The following is an 18,564-nucleotide window of genomic DNA, read 5'->3' as shown; positions in this document are numbered from 1 at the left end:
CACACCAAGAACTCACTAGGGACAATTTAGGATCGCCAATCCACCTAACTTGCATGTCTTTGGACTGTGGGAGGAAACCGGAGCGCCCGGAGGAAACCCACACAGACCCAGGGAGATCATGCAAACTCCACACAGGGAGGACCTGGGAAGTGAACCTGGATCTCCTAACTGCGAGGCAGCAGCGCTACCCACTGCACCACCCCATTTAAATATTTCCTTAGCTAAAATAGAACAGAACAGAATAGAATTTTAATTTTGCATAACTACATACAGTAGCTAATGGAAGGTTTAGTTTAATTCCTTATATAATGATATGCTAATGAAGCATTTTGGACACTTGTTAAGTTTTTTAATGCAAAAGCCAGAAATGCATATGTTAACATAATTGGTGATCAAAAAGGTACTTCAAAGAAACATACATTTTAAGTCTCAAAATGAAACATCACAAGCAGAAAGCCTTTGCATGTATAATTATTTATTTTTTCTCTTCATATTTGTATAACCGAAGGCCATCTTAACAGCACTGGAGCCCCTCTTTTGATAGCAAAACAGAAACATACATAGGCATCAGAAACATTGTGGGCCCCTATGCCCCACACATTAAGACGGCCCTGGCATGAACTCATCTTTGTTGTAGTTAACATGTTAAGATATTTGTTATATATATACTTTATATATTTATTTTAATTGACACCTGTTATGATACAAATTCTGGTTTTATTTGTATTTTCTAAAAACTTTAAGGTATAAAAACAGTTTTGTGAATTAAGCATAGAATGTCTGCAGTACTAGGGTGTTGTACAGTGTTAGCTATTATAAATGTAGTGTTAAGTCAACCATAATGACACCTTTGATTGGCTAACTAGAAAGATTACAGTATACAAGCTTTTGAGGTAATTACATCTTGCCTGAAGAAGGGGCCCGAGTTGCCTCGAAAGCTTGTATATTGTAATCTTTCTAGTTAGCCAATCAAAGGTGTCATTATGGTTGACTTAACACTACACAGAATGTCTAAAATCCTCTTTATCTTTGAATAGAGTCAATGTAAAAAGGCCTAAGACTAAATATGAAGGCCACATGAGACAATTGAAATACATAATGTAGAATAAAAATATTTTTGCTCTTTTCTCTAAGACTCATGGAGTTCATTGGTCCAGTAGCTGTGGTTTATTCCTTGTCTTCTTCTCTGATCTCCTGGCTGATATCACCCTCTCTCATCATAAAGTATTTATTGTTGGTGATTTTAATATTCACGTTTGTTGTCAATCAAAACCTTTGCTCAATGACTTTTTATCACTTTGAACTCATTTGATTTTATACAGCATATTAATACGCCAACCCACTCTCTCGGTCACACCCTTGATCTCGTTCTTACTTGTGATATTTCAGTGAATAATATTGATTTATGTGATGTTTCTTTTACTGATCACTTTTCTATAATGATGGATCTGAATATTACTGTCGATGTCCCTACTAATAGCTTTCCCCCACGCTGCTCGCGCTTTTTAAATTCTTCTATTATATCTGATTTTAAAACCATATTCTCTAGTCTTTATGTGCATGACCAAAATAATGGTATTGATGATTCTGTCGTAAAATTTCATTCTTCCTGTACACGATTTTAGACTCAATTGCTCCGCCCAAGATACGCAGTAATAAGGGTAGACGTGCTCCCTGGCTAAATGAAAATACACGATCACTGCGCCGCGCCTGTCGAACTGCTGAAAGGCGTTGGAAAAAAGATGGACTGATTGTTTCTAAACAGATTTTTAGGACTTCTCTTTTCAATTTCCAGGTTGAAGTTAAGAAAACGAAACAAAATTTCTTTGCCGATTTAGTATCCCGTCATTCAAAGAATCCTAGGGTCTTATTTAATTCAATTAATGCGGCCATTCACCCCTACTCTGCGATGGGATCAAATAGCATTGTTCATTCATGTGACCAGTTTCTATCATTCTTTGTCAGCAAAAGCGATACTATCCGCCGTGGCATTGTTCAAACGGGCTATGAACTTCCTACTGTTAATCATGACATTGTCTTAGAATCCTTTGATCTAGTCTCACTCTCACAGCTAAAAAGAACTATTGACACCCTTAAACCAGCCCCCAGTCCTCTGGATATTGTACCACCATGTCTCTTAGTGGAAGCCTTTGATGTGTTGGGCCCACCCTTATTAGCCATCATCAATAATTCTATTAGTTCGGGGGTTGTGCCCTCATTTTTTAAACATGCTGCAGTCCGTTCCCGTCTAAAAAAAGAAGAATTAGATCCTGGAGATTTAGCCAATTCTCGTCCAATTTCCCAACTGCCATTTCTGGCTAAAATTCTAGAAAGAATTATTTATAATCAATTGGTCGATCACCTTAACTCCAATAATTTATTTGAGATCTACCAATCTGGCTTTAGGCGTTATCATAGTGTTGAAACGGCACTCCTGAAAGTGTTCAACGACATCTCTCTTATTACTGACTCAGGTGATGCGGCAGTCCTTTTCCTCCTTGACCTGTCTGCTGCCTTTGACACTATTGACCATGAGATACTGCTGATGCGGCTTGAACATCTTGTTGGGCTTAAAGGGGCTGCTCTTAACTGGTTCAGGTCATATTTAACTGGTAGACACTTTTCAGTGACTTTTAATTCCTCTTCTTCACCTACTGCTCTTTTTAAATGTGGTGTTCCTCAGGGATCCATTTTGGGTCCTATTTTATTCTCCATATACCTTCACCCTATTGGAGCGATTTTTAGGAAATTTAACATTTCTTTTCACTGCTATGCTGATGATACTCAGGTTTATATTCCTGTCTGCAACTCAACAACAAATCAACTCCACAACTGTCTGTCTGAATTAAGATCCTGGATGGCTAATAATTTTCTTGATTTGAATCAAAATAAAACAATGGTACTTATAGTGGGTCCATCAGCTAAAGCTTGGCCTTGGACTTCTCGGCTCTTTCTCTGTCTTTTCCAAACCTCAAGTCCGCAATCTTGGTGTTACCTTTGATAGTAACCTCTCTTTTGAGAAACAAGTAAATTCTGTAGTCAAGAGTTGCTTTTTCCAGCTTCGTCTATTAGGTAAGATCAAGCCTTTTTTTTATCTTCTAGGGATCTTGAGATAGCTACTCATGCTTTTATTTTTTCTCGCCTCGATTTCTGCAACTCGCTGTATTCTGGGATTAACAAATCCTTGATACACAGGTTACAGTTGGTCCAAAATGCTGCCGCTCGCTTTCTGGTTGGGGCAAGAAAGTCTGACTCTGTCTCTCCGATATTAGCTTCTTTACACTGCTGCCTGTCAGTTTTTGAATTGATTTTAAAATCTTGCTGCTAGTTTTTAAATCTTTACACGGGTTTGCTCCTGCCTATTTATCTGAACTGTGTGTCTTACATCAGCCATCTAGAGTGCTTAGATCTTCTGGTCAGCTGTCTCTGGTTGTCCCTCGTACCAAGTGTAAAACTAAGGGGGACAGACAGGGCTTGTGCAGCTGCTGCTCCTCGCCTGTGGAACTCTTTACCTCATCATATAAAGGAGTCGTCTACAATTGAACTGTTTAAAACAAGAATAAAGACTCATTTCTATTCACTAGCATTCCATGACCTTCAGTAATAGTGATGGTTTCCTCTTTGTGATTATATAACATTACTTCTATTTATTTTGTATTTTATTTTATGTTCAGATATTTTCTTTCTAATTATGTTTTTATGTAAATTGTTTTGTTCTTCTTTTATTCTATAATTGTAAAGCACTTTGGCCACAGCATTACTATGTTTTTTTAAATGTGCTATATAAATAAATTGACATTGACATCTTTCTGGAGGACACTGGTGCTACTTTACTAAAGTGGCTGCAAAGCCTGCAAGTCTTAAATGAATTTTTAGCCTCTGTGCTGCCAGCTTGCCTTTATGCACTGGTCACGTTTTATTTTTACTGGGTATAATCAATAAAAAGGAAAAACGAATGTTAAATCTGACAAGAAAATTTCATTCTATTTCTTCTACAGGAAAATGACTGTCTGAGTTACTGTATATATAATCTTCTTCCCTTGTCATGCCATTCCCTCTCGATTTTGCCTCCTCAGATATCGGACCTTTTTGTGTCATTTGGACGTGATGTACAATCCTTGATTGTTACATTAATGGGATAGCTGTCTAGGGTTTCCCTGAACAACATCCTTTGGGTCCCTCCTGCCTTGGTTAGCAAACTAGGATACACCAGGCTTTTCAACTAGAGCTCTACATATTACATTTACCAAACGTGACAGTGAAGTGAAAATGAAGAAATGAAAAACACGAAAAAGAAAACTGAGCCTCGAATATGTCAAAAATGTGAAAAGTACAAATCAGCACATGACAGTGTTTGTCCAGTTACAAACTGAAGATAACATGAAATGTCAGCAAATGGAAACAATGGACACAAGTTCCAATAACACCAAATGATGTAGAGGAACAACAGCATTTGCACTGTTTCTACTCAGATGACCATCAGGTTTTGTCCCCAATGCCTGGATAGGCCTCACCTCCTTTACCAGACAATTGAACTGTCCACCCATCTTTGCTTCTGCCGCTACACTCAACAGTTATTGTGACCCCTGGTTGGGTTTTAGAGGATAATCCCAAATGATCTCCTCCATTTTGACACCAGTTCAGGGTCACATAGATGGACAAACACATGTGAGTTAACTAACAGAAGCACACAGGTTGAAAAGACGACATGGAGAGCTTGTTATAGGTGAAGAACAACTGAAAAGATCATAAGTAATAAGATAAAATTAATAAAATGAATAAGATTGTATAATAAAAAGAAGAACACAAAGGGAGTGGATGGGGTTCTGTCAAGGGTCTTCGATTGCCATTTCCACCCTCCAATCATGCCTCTTCAGCTCATTACTTAGTGACCTTAGCTTCTCCTTCTCACTGTGACCAATCTGGTTAGCATACAGCCTGTGAAGAGACACAAGTGGAAGTTACAAACACAAGAGGAAGTCATCTCATAACTTAGAATCTCTCCGTCACACACTAAAGGTCACCTCTCTCTGTCTCTGGTCATCTAAGTCAAATGATGTCTGTATCAGCCTGACAAACACTAAACCCACTTTAGGATTTGGGCAACATCTTCTGAAGGCCTGCTAATTACAGTTTGTCTCATGTTATGCAGGCAGAGTGGCACAGTGGTTAAGAATTTAGACTTTAAATGCTGAGGATGTGGGTTCAGTTCCCACCACTGACACTGTGTGACAAAGAATAAGTCACTTCTCCCACCTGTGCTCCAATAGGAAAAAAAAGAATGTAATCAATTGTATCTCAAATGTTGTAAGTCACTTTGGATACAAACATCGGCCAAATAAATAAATGTAATTTTCAGAAAGAAGGTGGCCTGTCTAGTTGACTTGCTGTTGACTTCTCTGTCCACCTGTGGTCAGCCACTGGACGGTCATTTCTATCACTGCTGTCCACCTTTCATCCTGTTCCTTTTGTCAGTCCATTTCACACTTTTCCTTTTTTCTTTTCTTTACTGTTGGTCTTCATTTGTCATCACTTATTGTCTTTGTTGTTTTTCCTGTCCACCACCTCTGTATACCCCCACTTGACCACCACAGTTTGTCCTTTTCCTCTCACTGACTGTTCTTGTCCTTGCTTTAATCAGGCTATGTAGTGTTCTGTAATCAGGTCGTCCACCAAGCTGTAAATTCATAACCCCACACACCTTGCCCTGTTTACTCACCAAAGTGACTCTACTTTACATTGTTCACTTCTCAGCACTTCATACAGCAGCTGAGCTCCTGAATCATCCAGGTTATTGTAGTTCAGCTTCAATTCAGTCAGCCGGCAGTGTGGAGAAGATAGGACTGAAGAGAGACCTGAGCAACATTTGGAGGTGAGATCACATGACGCCAGGCTGTGGAGAAGAAAGAGAAGTGAGGACATGAGGAGGGACAGATAAAAAGACAAAAGACCAGGCAGAACCACAAAGTTTTTAAAGATTGCTTGCATTTCTGTTTTACTGAAATGAAGTTTGAACCCGAGACAACCAATATCCCTATATAGTAAGGTTCTAAATACTGTACCTCTCGGTGTCTTCATCCTTCATTCTATAATGACATGTGAAAAGTCATTCTGACAAGTGGACATTAGTACTGGAACAAGGACATCAGACAAATGACGCTGACAACACCTTGCATTCAAGTGTTCAGATGGACTTGTCACAGTTGCCACAGTTGGTGACAGCAGAGTGATCGATTCATGTTTCTGTCTGCAACTCAGGACATACAGAGATATGAGATGACTTATTGGACTGCACATAAAGCTTGTGTTAGAAATGCTGGTCACTGCTGCACAATGGCAGGGCTCAAGACGTTGTCACGACAGAGTCTCCCAATGTCAGACTAATTAAACGATGACACCACTCTTGTCTTTATACTGTGGCACCTCTAAGTTCAAAGACTGACCTAAATGATTGACATCATCTGTTCCCCTAAAAGTGAATTTCTTATAGCAGCAGCTCATTTCTTCATGGTTGACGTTTCTGTTTATTGTTTTTCTCCTTGGAGAGGCCAGTGGGCACTAAGTTGAAGGACTAGAAATGGTGGGACCTTTACAAGCTTTTCAATCTCTTAACCCATCTGTTCTGTGAATGTCTGCATGTCACTTAAGGGCCAGTATGGCCCACTGGCTAAGGGGTAGGGCTGTCAGCTTAAATCCCACTGCTGACTCACTGAATGGACTTGAATGAGACACATGGAAACTATCACAGTACAGTGGTGTGAAAAACTATTTGCCCCCTTCCTGATTTCTTATTCTTTTGCATGTTTGTCACACAGAATGTTTCTGATCATCAAACACATTTAACCATTAGTCAAATATAACACAAGTAAACACAAAATGCAGTTTGTAAATGGTGGTTTTTATTATTTAGGGAGAAAAAAAAATCCAAACCTACATGGCCCTGTGTGAAAAAGTAATTGCCCCCTGAACCTAATAACTGGTTGGGCCACCCTTAGCAGCAATAACTGCAATCAAGCGTTTGCGATAACTTGCAATGAGTCTTTTACAGCGCTCAGGAGGAATTTTGGCCCACTCATCTTTGCAAAATTGTTGTAATTCAGCTTTATTTGAGGGTTTTCTAGCATGAACCGCCTTTTTAAGGTCATGCCATAGCATCTCAATTGGATTCAGGTCAGGACTTTGACTAGGCCACTCCAAAGTCTTCATTTTGTTTTTCTTCAGCCATTCAGAGGTGGATTTGCTGGTGTGTTTTGGGTCATTGTCCTGTTGCAGCACCCAAGATCGCTTCAGCTTGAGTTGACGAACAGATGGCGGGACATTCTCCTTCAGGATTTTTTGGTAGACAGTAGAATTCTTGGTTCCATCTATCACAGCAAGCCTTCCAGGTCCTGAAGCAGCAAAACAACCCCAGACCATCACACTACCACCACCATATTTTACTGTTGGTATGATGTTCTTTTTCTGAAATGCTGTGTTCCTTTTACGTCAGATGTAACGGGACATTTGCCTTCCAAAAAGTTCAACTTTTGACTCATCAGTCCACAAGGTATTTTCCCAAAAGTCTTGGCAATCATTGAGATGTTTCTTAGCAAAATTGAGACGAGCCCTAATGTTCTTTTTGCTTAACAGTGATTTGCGTCTTGGAAATCTGCCATGCAGGCCGTTTTTGCCCAGTCTCTTTCTTATGGTGGAGTCGTGAACACTGACCTTAATTGAGGCAAGTGAGGCCTGCAGTTCTTTAGACGTTGTCCTGGGGTCTTTTGTGACCTCTCGGATGAGTCATCTCTGCGCTCTTGGGGTAATTTTGGTCGGCCGGCCACTCCTGGGAAGGTTCACCACTGTTCCATGTTTTTGCCATTTGTGGATAATGGCTCTCACTGTGGTTCGCTGGAGTCCCAAAGCTTTAGAAATGGCTTTATAACCTTTACCAGACTGATAGATCTCAATTACTTCTGTTCTCATTTGTTCCTGAATTTCTTTGGATCTTGGCATGATGTCTAGCTTTTGAGGTGCTTTTGGTCTACTTCTCTGTGTCAGGCAGCTCCTATTTAAGTGATTTCTTGATTAAAACAGGTGTGGCAGTAATCAGGCCTGGGGGTGGCTACGGAAATTGAACTCAGGTGTGATACACCACAGTTAGGTTATTTTTTAACAAGGGGGCAATTACTTTTTCACACAGGGCCATGTAGGTTTGGATTTTTTTTCTCCCTAAATAATAAAAACCACCATTTACAAACTGCATTTTGTGTTTACTTGTGTTATATTTGACTAATGGTTAAATGTGTTTGATGATCAGAAACATTTTGTGTGACAAACATGCAAAAGAATAAGAAATCAGGAAGGGGGCAAATAGTTTTTCACACCACTGGTATGTGTGACACTGGGCTATGAGAGAAATAGAGACAGGGGTAACAATAAAGTCAACTGAAGTGAAACAAAGTATTCAAACATGGCAATTACAAGGTGGGAATGACTTTCCATTGGAGTTGCCGTCCTGTTTGTAAATTTACCTGGTGAAGATACCTGCTTTGTGACATGGCACTTTACGCTGCTGAGATTCTTTATTTTTTAATGTATACTGTGAGGCCATTCACAAACTGGTGACCTTTGGATTACAAAGACACAATGAGGCAGATGGGACAGCTTCTAAGGTTCAAGGAATAACATCAGACTGAGCTCTCTGCCATCCCACCAGTCCAATGGGCCACCACATGTTTCTCTTCAGCAATCATTAAGGTGCCTAGCTCTAGTCATTAAAGCCTAGGGTTTTGTTTTTTCTTTGGTCGTCCTTTTCTCCTTCATATTCATGATTCTTCTCTCCACCTGCTTTTCAGCTCTTCTCATGACATGCAATATAATTTTAATCTTTCTTTCTGTTTTTTTTGGAGATTTCCCCAAATTTAACTGTGCCATTGATTCTCTCTTTCCTCATCTTATTAAGCTTTGTTACTACACACACAGCTCGATGATATATCCTCATTTCTGTAGCATCCATTTTATGCATTTCTTGATTGCCCAGATTTCAGATCCATACAACAATGCTGATCTGACCACTGTTTTATACACGTTCACCTCTTCAATCTTACAAGGATTCTTTGGCCACATAACATTCCTGATATTGTTTTCCAGTTTTCCCAAATGGATTACATTCAGTGGTTTATTTTAGACCTAGCTATTCATCCTCTGTTACTGTTGATCCAAGATATGTGAACTAATAATTTATCCTCTTAAGCCATACTTCCTGGAGGTTAACTTCTCAATCTTATTCTAGGCCCCTAAATCTAAGATATTCTGTCTTTTTCCTACTAATATTAAGACCTCTATCCTCCATAGCTCTTCTTCACTGCTCCAGATTCCTTTCCACAATGTTCTTAAAGTGCCACATTGCACAATGTCATCCATAAACAGCATGCACCATGGGGCCTGATCTATTATATATGCTTCAATGGTTGTATTACTTGTGGATATTAACCTTTTTAAAACCTGTAATGATGTTTCCAGCTGGATCTGAAGTAGGTGGTTTATGTCAGTTCTGAGATTTGTTTTCACATCTGTTGTCTACCTAAGGTGGGTTTTAATGAGGCTGGATATGATTTAATGAGTTGAAGATCTAAAAAGGGAGAAAGATTAAAAAAGCTGATGTGCATGGTGTAGTATAAGACTCATTGGGTGCTAGCTTATTAAGGAGTCCTTCCATTCGGGATTGTAACATTCCAGCTTGTTTTCCCTATGCAGTTGAAGTGACTTTTTTTGCTGTTATGTAAGAAATTGTTACTTCCTAGAACTGTGACAGATCTTTCAAGTCATTCTTTTGTTTCTGGACTTTCTTCCAGGCTGGCAACTTCTCTCTTTTAGTGAGTATTGCACAGCACAAACTTTTATCTAGTTATCACAGTTGTCATAGCTCTGGGCAAACCAGGGACATGACTGACTCTTGAGGGGATGGAAGGGCAGTGCTTAATTGTGAAGTACGATAGCTGCTTAAGTGAAGTGAATATGGCTAAGAACATCACGGCAGTTCTGGAGTTTGATGAGAAGGTGGAGAGTTTCTCAGATTTTGGAGAGGCTTAAAGGCTTCTTTGTGGCAAATGCTGTTTCTCATGACAGTAATTGTGCTAAAAAACTTTGCTCTACTAAACAATGTAATGGCACTAAGGGGTTATAAAAGAAATAAGTTTAGAACAACTACCTGCCATGATAAAGGGATATTTTTAACAGAAGCAAAATGTGGTGCAGAACATAAGGTCTGTCGCAGCTGAAAAGACCAAGATATAGAGTCGGTGTCAAAATATACAGTGCTTTTAATGGGACTGGTGGAAGATTGTCAGTTTGGTGAAAACTGCTGAGAGAACTGCTAATTTTGTGGGTTGGCCAATGTGGACCTGTGGGCTTGGTTGCTAACAGTTACGTATGAAGAAGTGTCAACCTGGGACAAGACAGTGGATATTTACAAAAGTTTTGAATGGACCACTTCAAGCATTAATTAGTTTCAGCCTGTAAATCCTGTCAGTGCGGATATCTTGGTCACCAGGCAGAGAATAAAGGAAAGGTGTCTTCTGATGTTTGGGGACTGACCAAAAGCACAGTACATGCCGTTTCACAGACTTCAAGTGCAACAAGTGTGGAAAAGTGAGACTTTTGGCCAAAGCTTACTGAAGCATACACATTGGTGAATAAGTGCTGTTAACTCTGACATTTTTGGGGGCTGGGAACAGATGTTGCCAGAACAAAGGTGGGCAACAACATTTCACAGGCACCATAATTTCTGGAGGAGGTGTCAGAGAATGTAATGGGTTCCCATAATATAAATAACCTGGCCTCAAGTGAGAAGAATGGTTCATCTAAGGATAATTACTGGATCAACTCTGTTTCCCATAAAGGAAACACAAGTTAATGTGGAGAATCAAATCACTTTAAAAAGCATCCCCATCACAGTAGATGACTACAATTCCAGGTACTCAGGATGCACAGTGGAAAAGGAAGTTTAACTCAAGTAACAAGAAACATAATAAATACATTGAGGAGGACTTAAAGAATGGTTGGCGTTTTTGCATGAGCTTTTTGTAATGGACATTGAGCATGTAAAACCATATAGCAATAAGTTAAAAGTTAACAGGTTAATAATCAATGCAAAGTGATGCAGATGCAGACATGTGAATAATTGTATAATTGTAAGTTTTAAATGTTTCCTTTGTGCCCAACAGATGTTGTCAAAAAACCTAAAAACTTTGAGTAAATTACTTGTAAATGCAGAAAATAAGGGGCAACAATTTTTTTTTGTGCTGCTGGTTGTTAAAGGGGCAGGGTGTGCTTTAATAGGGTGAAACTGGCATCCACATTTAAAGCTGAAAGGTTTGGTGTATTTTGAGTTAATGATCCAACTGAGGCATTGCAGTAGAGGTATAGTTTGTGTTTTTGATGAGAAATAGGAAAACTGTGTGTCTGAGAATGTTATTCCAAAATGCCAAGGCCTGAAGCCCTGTGCAATCAAAGAAGCAGTAGATGAACACTTGGATCTGTTGGTGCAACAGGGAGTATCGACTCCAGCATCTTATGCAGAGTGGGCAGCCCCAGTTGTTTGTGTTCCCAAGTCAGATGGGAGTGTATGCATTTATGGAGATGATAAGTTCAGCATTTACCCACGGCTAGGTGCAGATTCCCACCTCATATCCAGAGTTCAGGATTTATTTGACAGACCTGGTAATGGCAAACTATTTAGTAAAGTTGATTTAGCACAAGACTATCAGCAAGTTCAACAGGATAAGAGAAGTAAAGCATATTTATTTCTAAATACGCATAAAGGACATTTCCATGTGAACAAATTACCTTTAAGAGCAGCCAGCCATTCTTCAACACATAATGAACACGGTCTTTCAAGGGTTAAAGAGAGTGATCTGCTATTTGGATGACGCTTTGGTCTTTGGCAATGACTAGCAGAAGCAATTAAGGAATCATAAATCTGTGCCAAACAGACTAATGCAATATGATTTAGGAAAGTGGCTCCCTCTTTCAGAGTCAAGTGAAGTAGTCAGGGCACAAGATTGATAGTGAGGGAATGTGACTGAGAGGACCTCCACAGTCCAGTATGTTTCAGAGCTGAGGTTGTTCTTAGCTCTAATGAATTATTATGGAAAATGTATTCCTAACTTCTCTACACTAATCAGACCTATGATAGAGTTACTGCAAAAAGGGCAAAAATGGTCTTGATCAGAGCATGTGCATTCAGCGTTTGATTAACCCAAGCAGACACTTTGTTCAGAAATGCTACTGATTCATTTTGACCTGAATTTACCAATGTCCCTAGCTTATGATGCTTCACAATATGGGGTGGGCGCTGTACTTGCATACAGTTACCCAAATTGACAATTGCATATGCTTCTCGGATGCTCAGTAAGGCAGAGCAAAATTAATCACAGATTAAGATTAAGATTAATTTACAGATTAAGATTAAGACTTGCTATTGTTTTTGGGTATGTCAAAATTTCACAGGTATCTATATGGAAGAAAATTTGAATTGGTTACTGATCATCCATCCATCCATGCATTCTCTTCCGCTTATCCGAGGTCGGGTCGCGGGGGCAGCAGCTTGAGCAGAGATGCCCAGACTTCGCTCTCCCCGGCTACTTCTTCTAGCTCTTCCGGGAGAATCCCGAGGCATTCCCAGGTCAGCCGGGACACAGTCCCTCCAGCGTGTCCTGGGTCTTCCCCGGGGCCTCCTCCCGGTTAGACGTGCCCGGAACACCTCACCAGGGAGGCGTCCAGGAGGCATCCTGATCAGATGCCCGAGCCACCTCATCTGACTCCTCTCGATGCGGAGGAGCAGCGGCTCTACTCTGAGCCCCTCCCGGATGACTGAGCTTCTCACCCTATCTTTAAGGGAGAGCCCAGACACCCTGCGGAGGAAACTCATTTCAGCCACTTGTATTCGCGATCTCGTTCTTTCGGTCACTACCCATAGCTTATGACCATTGGTGAGGGTAGGAACATAGATCGACCGGTAAATTGAGAGCTTTGCCTTACGGCTCAGCTCCTTTTTCACCACGACAGACCGATGCAGAGCCTGCATTACTGCGGTCGCCGCACCGATCCGTCTGTCGATCTCACGCTCCATTCTTCCCTCACTCGTGAACAAGACCCCAAGATACTTGAACTCCTCCACTTGAGGCAGGATCTCGCTCCCAACCATGAGAGGGCACTCCACTGTTTTCCGGCTGAGGACCATGGTCTCGGATTTGGAGGTGCTGATTCCCATTCCAGCCATTTCACACTCAGCTGCGAACCGATCCAGAGAGAGCTGAAGATCACGGCCTGATGAAGCAAACAGGACAACATCATCTGCAAAAAGCAGTGACCCAATCCTGAGTCCACCAAACCAGACCCCCTCAACACCCTGGCTGCACCTAGAAATTCTGTCCATAAAAGTTATGAACAGAATCGGTGACAAAGGGCAGCCCTGGTGGAGTCCAACTCTCACTGGAAACGGGTTTGACTTACTGCCGGCAATGCGGACCAAGCTCTGGCACCGATCGTACAGGGACCGAACAGCCCTTATCAGGGGTCCAGTACTCCATACTCCCGGCGCACCCCCCACAGGATTCCCCGAGGAACACGGTCGAATGCCTTCTCCAAGTCCACAAAACACATGTAGACTGGTTGAGCGAACTCCCATGCACCCTCCAGGACCCTGCTAAGGGTGTAGAGCTGGTCCACTGTTCCGCGACCAGGACGAAAACCACACTGTTCCTCCTGAATCCGAGGTTCGACTATCCGATGGACCCTCCTCTCCAGGACCCCTGAATAGACTTTTCCAGGGAGGCTGAGGAGTGTGATCCCTCTGTAGTTGGAACACACCCTCCGGTCCCCCTTCTTAAAGAGGGGGACCACTACCCCGGTCTGCCAATCCAGAGGCACTGTCCCTGATGTCCATGCGATGTTGCAGAGGTGTGTCAACCAAGACAGTCCTACAACATCCAGAGCCTTGAGGAACTCCAGGCGTATCTCATCCACCCCCGGGGCCCTGCCACCAGGGAGTTTTTTGACCACCTCGGTGACCTCAGTCCCAGAGATGGGGGAGCCCACTTCCGAGTCCCCAGGCTCTGCTTCCTCATTGGAAGGCATGTTATTGGGATTGAGGAGGTCTTCGAAGTACTCCCCCCACAGACCCACAACGTCCCGAGTCGAGGTCAGCAGTGCACCATCCCCACCATATACAGTGTTGACACTGCACTGCTTCCCCCTCCTGAGACGCCGGACGGTGGACCAGAATCTCCTCGAAGCCATCCGAAAGTCGTTCTCCATGGCCTCCCCAAACTCCTCCCATGCCCGAGTTTTTACCTCAGCAACCACCGAAGCTGCATTCCGCTTGGCCTGCCGGTACCTATCAGCTGCCTCCAGAGTCCCACAGGACAAAAGGGACCGGTAGGACTCCTTCTTCAGCTTGACGGCATCCCTCACCGCCGGTGTCCACCAACGGGTTCGGGGATTGCCGCCACGACAGGCACCGACCACCTTACGGCCACAGCTCCGGTCAGCCGCCTCAACAATAGAGGCACGGAACATGGCCCATTCGGAATCAATGTCCCCCACCTCCCTCGGGACATGGTCAAAGTTTTGCCGGAGGTGGGAGTTGAAGCTACTTCTGACAGGGGGCTCTGCCAGATGTTCCCAGCAGACCCTCACAACACGTTTGGGCCTACCAGGCCTGACCGGCATCCTCCCCCACCATCGAAGCCAACTCACCACCAGGTGGTGATCAGTTGACAGCTCCGCCCCTCTCTTCACCTGAATGTCCAAGACATGTGGCCGCAAGTCCGACAACACGAGCCCCACCTCCAGGCCTGGCTCCAGAGGGGGGCCCCGGTGACCCGCGTCCGGGCGAGGGAAAACGCCGTCCAAATTTTTTATTTGTCATAGGAGGTTTGTATAACCGCTCTTCGTCTCATCCCTCACCTAGGACCAGTTTGCCTTGGGTGGCCCTACCAGGGGCATAAAGCCCCGGACAACAGAGCTCCTAGGATCACTGGGACACGCAAACCCCTCCACCACGGTAAGGTGGCGGTTCGAGGAGGGGGGTTACTGATCATAAGCTCCTAAAACAAAAACAGCTTTTCCCACTTAGACTGCTGCAAGACTACAAAGATGGGTGTTAATCTTGGCATCATACCAATATGAATTTCGATTTAAAAGGTCTGCTGAGCACAGGAGACAGACAGACAGACAGAACTTTTCCCCCAGGTGTGTCAAAAAAAAAAAAATCAAAAAGATGACTAGCACAACTACCACTACATTTGAAGAGATTTTGAGAAAACTATTTGCTGACTATGGCCTCCCCAAAGAAGTAGTATTGGACAATGGTCAATAGTTAATTTCTGCTGAATTTGCGGAGTTCCTTAGACTGAATGCAGTAAAAATCAGATTCATCAAACACACACTCACTTCTTGTTCACTCACCTCAGTTTCTCTAATTTGCAGTTTTCACTCCTCAGCCCCTCACACAGCTGAGCCACTCTTGAATCTCCAAAGTCCCGGTTACCACTCAAGTCCAGTTCAGTCAGCCTTGAGTGTGGAGAAGAAATAACTGAAGAGAGGAATGAACCACATGTTGATGTGAGACCACAATCAGACAGGCTGTGGAGAAAAAGAAAGATAAATGAGGACATTAGGAGGGACATGAAGACAGACAAACAACCTGGGTTTAAACAGGTGACATGATGACTACGAACAGAGCTACACACTCAGGTGTGTCACTGATCAGTAGGGTGCTAGCACTTGAGCTTAAACCTAATTTGAACCCCAAACTAATGGTTCCCTTAAAAGTGTGATTGTGTATGATTGATTATAAGCAGTTCACAGCAATTGGGCTAAGTGTCTCTTTAACATTTGCTTTGTTTTTATTTAATGACAAAACAACTGTCACCAGTTTTGGAGACTGTCACTTTCAACTATAATTAGCACATTAACATGACTGGGGGGTCAATTTGATCTGGCTGCTTAAAGAATTTTTCTTTTTCTGAGCTGTGAGTGTACTGTCAGAGTCATGCACATGCTGATACTTTAGAAAGCATGTAAAGCACACGAGAATCTGGTCTTCACAGGGCTCTGAAGGTTTCACTTCACAGTTCCTTCTTTGAATTTGCTGCTGATGCACGTAGGTCCAGTGTGTTTCATATGTGTTTTTTGGATGTTACACTGTGGACAGGGATTCATGCGAAAAGTAAAATGTGGATGGAGATCCATTTTTAAATGAAAACGCAGTATTGTAGATGTAGCCTAAGACCATACAACTGCTGGACTCATACATGCTGGACCACCACAGATGCTGACCTGCTTAATCCTGGGACTTGAATTGTTTCCTTTCATAACCGTTCACCTCCAACATTTAAAGAAGAACAGTGAGCACCTCCACCAACAGTTGTAATCTTGTCTGCTGACATTTATCTTTGGTCCCTCAACAGAGTCTGACTGTGATTTGCATGCTGAAAGGTCCCTTAGTACAGGTGATGTTGTGTTCAGATTGATTTGTACTGTTGTGGTTATTTTGTCACTGCTGTGCACTGTAACTAGGATGACTTTCCACCGTGTGATTGCCAACAAGAAACCTGGGCCATCTGGGGAGTTAGTGCTCCCTGCTGAACACAATCGTAAAGTCCACTCCAATGGGCAAAGAAGAGGGCTAAGGGCCTGAGTGGACGGTGAACTGACACCCATGATTGCTGACCTCTGCATTCCATTCCCATCTCCTGCCTGACGTCTTGAGGGGCAAATTTAGTTCAAGTGATTTAATGAAATTGTGATGCTGACATTGCTATCTGCTAGGAGGAACTGGAAACCACACTTCATCACACAGGACATTTGAGGGTCACATAAATGAATTCCAACTCTAAACCCCACTATCTTGTGAATGATTTTTTTCTACAACAGCAGATTATTTCTTCCTGACTGACTTTTCTCTGTTTATCATTTTTCTCCCTAATGTCTGTGTTATAATAAATCAGACAGGGGAGGACAGTGGACAGTAAGTGGTGGACTAAAGATGGCAGGACTTTTACAGTCCTGCCAACTTAAGGATTTAATACCAGTCAATTCATCTGTTCGGTGAATGTCTGCCTGTCACTTCAGGCAGTGTGACAATGTGGCTCAGAGGCAGGACTGATCACAACAATGACATCAATTCAAATGACACTGCTAACACAATATGTGAACTTCAGTGAGTCCTCTGGATTACGTCATAATGGCTATGATAGAAAACATAAAGGAGTGACCATAAAGTAGTTATGACATCGATCGGTACAGAATCGAGGAGAGCGAAACTAGGAAGTAAGCTCACTAGGAACCTGCAAGAAAACTGATTACAAATCAAAACTGAAGGAATAGACAAAAGTGTAAAGAGAAAAACTAGCAACACTCAGAACCAGGAATCAAAAATAATACTATGATTCTGTTACGTATCCAAAAAGCTGAATAGTGCTTGACTTAAAATGGCAATCTCTTATACCGTCGTGGGATTGACAACAATTACAGGAACTTCCAGTGCCACAACCCAATCAGTAGCTATGAAGCCACAAAATGGCAGTGCTCACAGCAGGGAAAAAATAAAAGTAATCACATTTATATATACGTTTTTTAAAAAAATGTAAAAATAATGTAAAATATTTTCTAAGTAGAAAACCGACGTAAGAAGGGTGTTATTGTTTTTGAAAAATAACTGAAGCCCTGGGCAGGTTTTGTTCCTGCCTTGCACCATATGCTATCTGGGATTGGCTCCAGATGCCACCACGGACCTGTTTAGGACTAACATTCTTAATAATAAAAAAATATAATGTGGAATTATGACAAAAGTGGTCTGAACTGAAAATGGTAATAAAAAACTGACAAAAGGAAGGTGGGGGATGAATATACTGTTACAAATAAAGCAATAACCATTCATATACAGTAGGGGCAGAAGTGAAGTACTATGCAATCTCATATTAACATTGAGTGTTTTATAACATCACAGTAGAAGAATTATCTGGAGTGAAAAAGTAATCAAATCTGTCAGTAAAGGAAAATTGCAGCTGGAGAAAAAGCTTTCATCCGACAAGGAAAATAAACCAACAGCCAAAAAGTCAATCACACAGTGGACAGAGAACACAAGAGACTCCCAGAGAACCAGCTGAACTCCTAAGGCACAGAAGTGACTGAGGTATCTGAGATGTTAAAGAAGAACTTCCTATCATTATGCATCAAATCTAAAAGAAAATGTTTTAATTTAACTGTGTCTGGCCACCTTACAAAGATTATATAGAGGGAATGTGATTTATAGCCAATGTGTAAATAAAAACTTAGTGAACAATTAGGATGATTTTTGGAAAAGGCTGTTTTTTTTTATTTCCAAGAGAGACTGATTTCATCCTAACTGGAGGGGATCTTTTGTTTTATTGCAAAATATGGCTACAAAACTACCTGGTTGACCAATTAGAGCATAATCCCGACTGCAGCCTTGTGATCTTAAATCACAGGCTGTTATTTGTTCCACTTGTCACTTATCTTGTAGTTGCTTCCCAAGATCCCTGTTGTGGGATATCT

At 41.9% G+C, this 18,564-nt stretch overlaps 1 protein-coding gene and 1 long non-coding RNA gene across 3 annotated transcripts in view; one reads left to right on the top strand and one right to left on the bottom strand.

Annotated features, from left to right (window-relative positions):
• Positions 1-18,564, bottom strand: part of LOC114665238 (NACHT, LRR and PYD domains-containing protein 3-like) — a 367,778-nt gene that overhangs the window by 183,964 nt on the left and 165,250 nt on the right. Inside the window, exon 9 of the mRNA XM_051924838.1 lies at positions 15,451-15,627. Coding sequence (XP_051780798.1) covers positions 15,451-15,627 — 177 coding nt within the window. The remainder of the gene's footprint in view (positions 1-15,450; positions 15,628-18,564) is intronic.
• LOC127527885 (uncharacterized) overlaps positions 1-18,564 on the top strand; it is a 263,679-nt gene that overhangs the window by 158,302 nt on the left and 86,813 nt on the right. The window lies entirely within an intron of this gene.

Source organism: Erpetoichthys calabaricus, chromosome 1 (assembly GCF_900747795.2).
Source record: "Erpetoichthys calabaricus chromosome 1, fErpCal1.3, whole genome shotgun sequence".
In the NCBI taxonomy this organism is placed as follows: domain Eukaryota; kingdom Metazoa; phylum Chordata; class Cladistia; order Polypteriformes; family Polypteridae; genus Erpetoichthys; species Erpetoichthys calabaricus.
Note: the sequence above shows the minus strand (reverse complement) of the source record. Positions and strands in the feature narration are given on the sequence as shown.